We start from the raw sequence: 8805 nt of genomic DNA on the forward strand, positions 1-8805 counted from the left end.
GGGGGGGCCTGGCCCTGGGGCGGCGGAGGCGAGAGGGGGGGCCTTAGCCCGGGGCCTTCCGGGCCGCGGCTCGGTCGTCCGGTACGGGCGTGACGGGAGGGCCCGACTGGGCAGAGACGTGCACCAGCGCGAGCGGTGCCCTAAAAGCCTTGGCAGTCGACTTGTTGGGTTTTCTGCTTGCACAGGAAAGATTCGTATTTCACAATTATGTTAAAGAGAAAATTGTTAAGTTGTGTTTAAAAAGTTATTGATTCAGTTGTGCCCGGCTTTAAAAGCAAAGGTGTGATGGTGAGGAACAAACTACCTCTGTGCGATGAAATCTTAGTGAAGTACTGTATCCTGGGCCCTAGGATGAGACCCATGGTAAACGATAAAAGTATTAGGCTTTGCACTTGTGCAATATAAGGTGTGGGGAAGCTGTGTGTTTTCTGCCAAGTATCTTTCTTCCTACCTGGTAGTCTTTTGTGTGTTTTTGACTAAAATATTAAAAGTTAGGAGGTGACCATGCAGTCTGGTTTGTTAATCTTTCAGGGGGATTGAAGATATGCAGCTGAGATGACTCTTCAGGAAATGGTGAATCAGGCAGCTAGCCTGTACTCTGACAGAAAAGCAGTTTGGTTTGATGAATGCAATGACAAACCTCCAACTTTCTACACATATGCGACGGTGGTTAAGCTTGCCATGGAATTAACAGCTTTCCTTCAAAAGCACTGTGATCAGCAAGGAAAATGTGAAATAGGCCTTTACTGCTATCCAGGAATAAACTTACCATCTTGGATCTTAGGGTAATGGTTTGAATGCTTGCATTCTGTGTTGGTTTTTTAAGGGTCATCTCTATTAAAACAAATTTTCAGTTTGTTTATATTTGTAATAACAACAAAAATGCAGTCAAGAGGCACGGGAGTCTTGCATTCTTTAAGAAAAAAGATGGCAGTATTATCATCTTTTGAAAACTCGCTGCTAAAGTTTTTTTGAATCTTAAGTTCAGTGATCTGAAGTGTATGTAACTATATCCATTTTTTAAAAAGCGTGTGATTAAGCATATTTATAGAAATATAAAAAATTAATGACTAGTATCTTTGTTGTGTGTGTTTAAAAATGGAGCTGATCTAACAGAATACAATGAGTATGCAGGTTTTTCAATGTAATCTTGTCTTGCTAGCAAAAAAAGATGCACTGAAAACAAATTTCATGCTTTAAGCTAATTGAGTATACAGTTACAGCTCCGTTACAAATATTGTAGAAAAAAGTAATGAGCAGTGCAGCACTAGGGTGACATTGATTATTTTATGGCTAGGAAATTGAAATGTTTGTCATCTCAACACTCATGTTAATTCAGCAATTTAAAAAATCCTACTTCTGCTGATGAATTCTAATGTTTATATCCATTATATATGTATCTTTTATATCCATTGCATTTATGATGTAATATAGAATCCCAGCATTGCAAGCTTATTTTCTTCAGCTGATGTATGCAGCAGCGGTTGCGCTTCTTAGCGGGATGATCTGTGTCGGTATTTTCCTATTGTCACACTGCACCTAAAATACATAATAGTACAAGAAGATGTATGACAGTTGACTATAAAGATTTCAGTGAAGTGTGTGAGCAAGCGCTGTAATCGTAAACCTTCCAGAAGCGCTAAGGAACTTTCTCACTCATCCAGAAACACTTTTCCCCCAGTCCAGCAGTGGAGCAGGTTGCCCAGATATATTGTGCAGGCACCATCCCTGGAGGCTTTAAAGACCTGACTGGATAAAGTCCTGAACAACCTGGTCTGGTGTCACAGCTGGCCCTGCTTGAGCAGGAGGTTGGACTAGGCATCCTGAGGTCCCTTCCAACCTGATTTATCCTGTGTCCCAATGAACTGAGCAGCAACACAGTTTTCTTTTGCTGTGTGACTGGTAACTACCAGGACGTTTTGATTCTTACGGCTATCGTTGCTGAGTAATTAACTGCTATGTATGATGCAGGGCAGGCTTAAGTGCTTGCTGATACCAGTGGCTATTTGAGTACTCAGAATGCTGTGGTTTCCAAGTCTTCGTTCTGGATCTCATCTTACTGCAGTGATAAATCACTTGCACAAAGAGGAAATATAACTAACTGTACGTGGGAACCCAGCCTTAGAACAAATGTGAAGATTTATGGGAACCGTTCATATTTTAGTTGCCACTTACTCATCTTGGCTTTTTGTGGCATTAATAAATTCAAGTGCTTGTCTTTATCAAGTGGAGCCACTAGAGGGGGGGATTGGAGTGAACAACTGTTGAGGGAGCACTACAATGTAAAGCGCAGTAGATGAGAGCAGGATGGTACTTGGTGTTCCTCTGTTTATTAGGGAAGAAACTCCAGTATGTGCTCAGATTCTCCTACTCTGGATTCTTTAGACTAGTGAGAACAGAAAGTGTTTTCAGTGTGGAGACTTTAGGTGTTTGTTTTTTTTTAATATGTTTACACATGTTGTACATGTATAAATGAAGAGCTTACATTTCTGTTCCTAGTCAATAGCAGAAGCTTTTAAAATGTGGTGCTGTTGATGTCAGCGATACCTTTGTCATCACCAACCTGCATGGCCAGAAATAATGTTGAATGTTTTCATCTAGCTTTAATCTTTTTCCTTGCTGTAAAACACCAGAAGGCAACACTGATTATAATTTTCTTCCTACTTCATTTCCAATAAAATCTTTGAAAGTCATGTTATGACTACATTTTTCTGGCCCTGGGAACTATAAAAGTATAAATGTTACTGAAATTTAAGAGGATTTTCTTAATTTTTAAAATAAGTTTAAAACATTTTTGTCTTGTTAGAATCCTTCAAGTTCCAGCTGCCTATTCTCCTGTTGATCCAGATGCACCACCAATGTTATCCACTTACTTCATGAAGAAAAGCAATCTTCAGTATATTCTTGTTGAGAATGACAAAATAAATGTAAGTGTTCAGGCTTCTACTGGAAGCGTTAAAGGGCAATCTAGAAATGTGTAACTATTTAGATTGTATTCTGTTTTAATAAGCTTGGATGGTGGTGTTTTGTTTCTTCATGTCAAGAGGTTGTCTTTCTCATTCAGAAAAAGAACATCTTTAAAATTAGAAGTACAAAGTGCTTCTCCTCTTCTTCTTCTTCAAAAAAAAAGGCGGCTACTTTCCTATTGCAGTGTTGTCCAGGCAAGCTTGTTGGGCACTTGCATTGGAAGGCTTTTCCAGGCTTGTTTCTTCATATGTCAAAGGTGAAAGTTGGAAATCTTTGCAATAGTTGAAAATAACTCCTGCATTTAATTCTTTGGTTTCCTTTTGTCCAACTCCCCCCAAATCTTATACCCTCACTCAAGGGCGTAGAAAAGGGAATAGACAAGATTGGACCATCTAGTTATAATTCAGAGTTCTTTGTCTTCTGCAGAATTCTTTTGTATATTTTTCTCTTTGTTTTCATTATTTGCTCAGAGAATTGATTATTTCTCATTTATAAGGTCTGTGTTCACTCATATTTAATATATAAACATGCATGAGCTTAAAACTGTCTGATGTGTGTCCTCCAAAAGTAGAGGGATGAAGAATCACAGCTTATTTGTATGAAATGCTGTTTCATATTTCATTGCATACAGTAGAACAATAAGAGTGCATCCTGAGTTCTGCTGTGTAAATTGTTTATTTTCTTTTACAGAAATTCCAGATGTCCCATGTTGGTTGGTTTTACCAGAATTCTTCCACAATAGAACATATTGGTTTAACTCTCTTCCAAATGAGCTTGAGCAACACTGATTTAAATTCAGAAGTAGACGATGTGAAACGTAAATATGAACCTTTCAAAGCTATGGGTAACGCACAGCCAGGATATACCATTTGCCCAGCGCAAACCAAAGTAAAAACATCAGAAGGAGGATACATGGACGTTGGCCAGAAATACTCTTTAGCATACGTCTTGCATACATCAGGAACTACAGGGATCCCCAAAATAGTCAGAGTGCCTCATAAATGTATAGTGCCAAATATTCAGCATCTTAAGTAAGTGTGGTTTCCAGTTTTCCTTTTAAATACTTTTAAAAATTTGACATTTAGGGAGTCTTTTTAATACTTCAGAGGAGTGTAGATTGGGTTTTTGCTAACACTGCTTCACTTCTTCCTCCTTCCCTGCCTTTTCAGGTTTCTTTGTGTTTGTTTCTATTGTTTCTAAACAGCATCATGTAAAACTTTGTTTCTCTAAATGTTATTTTTAATGTTTAAATGGTACTTTACCTGAATTTTTGAGGGGTGTACTTCAAATAATATGCTGTTGCTGTAAGTATTGTATTCTGGCTTGCAGCTTAAAAGAAATGGATAACAAAGTTAATTATTCTTTCACAGTTATATTTAGTGTGTTCTGTAGTTTTAAAGTCCTAATTCCTTTTTAGGCTACCTGGGTTTCTTTCTGTTTCATTTAGTTCCTTCTAAAAAAATCTATTATGGAAAATACCACCTATTTTCTTTCTCTTTTTTTTTTTTTTTTTTTTTTAAATGAGCATCCATTAGTTGAAATATGCCCTTCAACGTACTGTATTGGTGTGTAATGTGGTGGATATCTTTGTAAAGGACCTCATTAGTTTAATCAATAGTTACAGTCTTGATGCAGGAGCTCTTGCTCAAATTGCCTGGCCTGCATGTGCCTATCTATTCAGAGTAGCCCTTGAGACCTTAGCTTTACTAAAGCACATTTCTTCGATGCTGCTCTTCCAGTTTGGAAGTTTTTTTAATGACACGCATCAGATTTGTAATTCCTAGCTTTCTTATTTTAGATCCATATTTGAGATCACACAGGATGATGTGCTATTCCTGGCTTCTCCTCTAACATTTGACCCGTCGGTGGTTGAATTGTTCATTGCCCTGACAAGCGGAGCCTCTATTCTTGTAGTACCAAACACTATTAAAATGATGCCTGTGGAGCTGTCTGCTGCTCTATTTCACCATCACCATGTGACAGTGTTGCAGGTAGGCAACACCTAAGATAAGTGTCTTCAGTGTCTTGCTTCTCAGCTTTGCTAATGTGTACTACTTTTTCATCAGTCTAGATGCTAATGATAATAGAGCAGGAGCGTTCTTCTTTGAAGGCATAGCTCATGCTATCCTTTTTGCTGTAGAGTGTTAGCTGTTTAGAAAATTACCATTTGATCGAAGCCGCAAACATTTTGTGACAGAAAATGAACTAAAGAATAAAACAACATTCATCTTAAGAAACGATTAATTCTTGAGAATTAAATTATTCTGTTAATTAAGCAGTTAGTTACGAAGAATCTGGTAATGGAGTAACCTGTTACAGACATTTTTAGCACTTTTTAATGGGCTTGATCTCAGAGCCTTTCCTCATAAACAATTTTTAAGTTTTAATGGTAGTCTCTATGCTAAAAATACAACAACTAAACCAGTGCCATTTATAGGGTGATAAAATGTTTATCATTTTTACAATAACAAGAGCAAGAGAATAATTGATTCCACAGCAACACTTAGTGTTTTCAGGCCACCTGTTTATATGAGGCTGCATGAGTCCCTTATGTCTTGGAATAGATCATCTCCTATATGATCTCAATTTTAATATTTTTAACGTTCATTTTTGGAAAATTTACTTGAAGTTATGAGCATCCAGCATGGCTGTATAAGCTTCACCCTTGCCTTGTAGTGTAACGAGGTAGTTCGTAAAACTATTAGTTGAGCATAGAAACTTAAATCAGGGTGTGGGGGGAAGAGTTGCCAGAAATGGATCTCACTTGTAACCGACTTCGAACAAAATGAGTATGGTCTGATTAGTCTATTAATTGTGATGAATCAACCCCTAAGCCTTACTTTGTCACTAGTGTTGTAATCTGAAGTATTTGCACTCATAGAAATGCTGAGATTTCCTTTTCTTTTGGAGGAATGGTGGTAGTTGAGATTGCAGGGTATAGATTTAAGATTAGCGAGTAGTTAGCTGAAGATTCCACAGCAGAAAAAATCCACTAATTACAAATACTTCGTAACTTTATTCTCTTCTCTTATTTTTATTTATTATGATTGCTATAAATCTTGATGGTGTAGATTTTCCTATCATATACAAGTTTCTTGATCAGTTTAGCTCACTTGCTTTTAGAAAAAAAATTCAGAGATATTAATTTCTATTAGCAAGATTTTTTAAGTATGTTTTTTAAGACTTTTTAAGATACATTTTTTTAAGCATGTTAAGTGTTAATAGAGAAAGGCAAAATTTGGTGAATTAAGGTATTTGAGATGTCTTTATACGAAAAGTTTGATTTTGTGATTTTTGTTTATCATTGTCTTTATCAGTGAAGGAGGGGCTTCTCAGCTGAATTAATGACAAAAATATTCTCCTTATAGCTTAACTGATGATGAATAATTTTATGACGTTTCTTAAATTATAGCAAGAAATTCCCTTCCCCTCTTGACTTGCTTGAGCATACTTCAGAAATCTGAAAAGTGATTATGAGGGAGGGGAAGAGTAATCTTTTTTCTCCCTTCTTTTCTTCACTATAACTCACTAAAGTTAAAATGATTGGTTGAAAAGTGATGGTCTTCATCTATTACTAGAAGAAAATAACCTGGTAAGAAATAATTCCATTAATTTTCCAGTCCTCTTACTAGAGAAAGTAGGCAAGAATGAGAGTGAGGTGTGTCTGTTAAAATGATTTGCTGTTTTTTCCCTTCAGTGAAAGGGCTCTGCATCACCAGTAGTTTTATAGAAGTAGTTGTATTTAAGGAAGCTGGTTTTTTTCTTCTTTTTGTTTCTTTTCTTTTTCCCTTGCTCATTTTAGAGTGTGATGTGAAAGCTTTCAGAAAAACTAATCTTTGTAAACTGTTACATTTACACGAATCAGGAACTACCCAGAATCTGGCATCCTAGGAATTTTTAGTGTTATGGAAAGGTCTTTAAATGTTCTATATGCAGGTTAATCAGATGTATAGGTTATATTTTAGCTGTAACATGCTGGAATGAAGGGAAAAAAGCTCAAACAGTAACGTCAAGAGAATACTGTGTCTGCTGTTTTCTGTTTCAAAGTAGTTAACATAAGAACTAATGTGCGCACACTTCAGGTAATAGCTGAGACACAACAGGGAACCCATAATGCATCTAAGTAAAGAAGAAACACTGCAGAAGAACATAGATCAGTGCTGATAGTACTCATTAAAGGCTTCACATAAGAAACAAAATCTCGCAAAACACTAGCGTGATCTATACTGGTATCTGATGGTTGATGCCGTCTACTGTACGTAGATGATTGATAAATACATCCGCAGTATAGCTATGCAGTGGATGTGATAAAGCAAGAAGAGGTGTACACATATACTGAAAAAATATAACAGATCTTTTTCTTATCTCTTTTTTTTTTTTAACTTGTATCATTCAGGCAACACCAACGCTTCTCAGAAGGTTTGGAGCTCACATTATTAGATCAACAGTGTTGTCTGCAAATACTTCACTTCGTGTCTTAGCCCTTGGTGGTGAAGCATTTCCTGTACTGAATGTCTTGAAAAATTGGAAGCACAAGGAGAACAAAACAAGTATTTTTAATCTGTATGGTATTACTGAAGTGTCAAGCTGGGCCACTTGCTACAAGATTCCTGAAGAGGTTTTTAGTGCTGATTTTAGGTAGGAAAATTCACTGTTTTCATGGCTTGGCATGTGAATGATGAAAATCACTAGAAATAGAACCTAGGTCTCCTGTTTCCTTATAAGTGTTTATGCTGGTAGAAGTTACATTTGGTTTTTATGTAGAAATAGACTAATCCATTCTCTCTTGCTCTAATACAGCCCCCTCAAGTAAAAGTTGTTGAGCGATTCTTGAACAACAGAACTGCAGTCTGAAATTCTGTGTACTTGTAGACCTGTTAAGTTTCACATAATGTGTCATGATGGTTTCTGTTTTAGTCATCTCTGTATCTAGACCTTTTCCTCATTCCAGCCTGTGATTCCACATGCTGAACCTGGACTAGCCTAGTCCAGAGTGTACTGTCTCTGAGTATGTGGCAGTATTGAATCAATGTTGCACTTCTGCAGGCAAACGGCTCCTACCCAATACTCTTGCTCATCATGAGGCTTTTCCAGTGAGATCTTGCATGTTCAAAGAGAAGAAACCTAACATAGCTGCTGAGAGTAAAGAAGTGGGGCTCTGTAACTCTTAATCATAGCCTCAGAACAAAGAGATACTCATAGCTTAGCTCTGTCGAGTTCAGAATGTTACGTCTGAGATTTACTCATTTTAAGCAAAAATGCTCAAAGATTACTTTCAAATGTAATCAGTAGATACACGTGTGTTTCTTACTGCTACTGTGCTTTTGCCTACAGTGTTTAAAACGCCACAAATAATCAAATAACTGGAGACTAGGTACTGTTTTTTTTCTAATATTGGATAATATACTATTCAGCGAATGATCCCACTGATACTACTTGACTAGTATGGATGACAGCAATTTGTCCAAAGTGACTGACCCAGGGTCTCACTCTGCCATTTTCACTCAATTACTGACTTTTTTTGTTCACTGTATTTTAAGAAGAGAGTTGCAGGAGTGTCAAGGTCGTGAAAGGTACTTCCAGTTAGCTCAGTGTTTTATTTGTTCTCTGAAATGTGTAATTATTCCCTGGCTTGAATTAGACATGTCTTATGAAATGGGATGTTTTGGACAAATGATACGATATATTAACCTGGTACTTTGGTTGGTTGGTTGGAAAAGACCTCTAAGATCGAGTCCAACCGTCGACCCAACACCACCATGCCCACTAAACCATGTCCTTAAGTGCCTCATCTACACGTCTTTTAAATACCTCCAGGGATGGTGACTCAACCACTTC

The 8805-nt window shown here is 37.2% G+C and overlaps 1 protein-coding gene across 1 annotated transcript in view; it reads left to right on the top strand.

The window, feature by feature from the left end:
• Positions 1-545: 545 nt before the first annotated feature.
• AASDH (aminoadipate-semialdehyde dehydrogenase) overlaps positions 546-8805 on the top strand; it is a 20782-nt gene continuing 12522 nt past the window's right edge. Inside the window, exons 1-5 of the mRNA XM_009335138.1 lie at positions 546-785; positions 2807-2927; positions 3658-3998; positions 4766-4958; positions 7364-7605. Coding sequence (XP_009333413.1) covers positions 556-785; positions 2807-2927; positions 3658-3998; positions 4766-4958; positions 7364-7605 — 1127 coding nt within the window. The 5' untranslated portion in view covers positions 546-555. The remainder of the gene's footprint in view (positions 786-2806; positions 2928-3657; positions 3999-4765; positions 4959-7363; positions 7606-8805) is intronic.

This window comes from Pygoscelis adeliae, unplaced genomic scaffold (genome assembly GCF_000699105.1).
Source record: "Pygoscelis adeliae isolate BGI_AS28 unplaced genomic scaffold, ASM69910v1 Scaffold21, whole genome shotgun sequence".
Lineage (NCBI taxonomy): Eukaryota > Metazoa > Chordata > Aves > Sphenisciformes > Spheniscidae > Pygoscelis > Pygoscelis adeliae.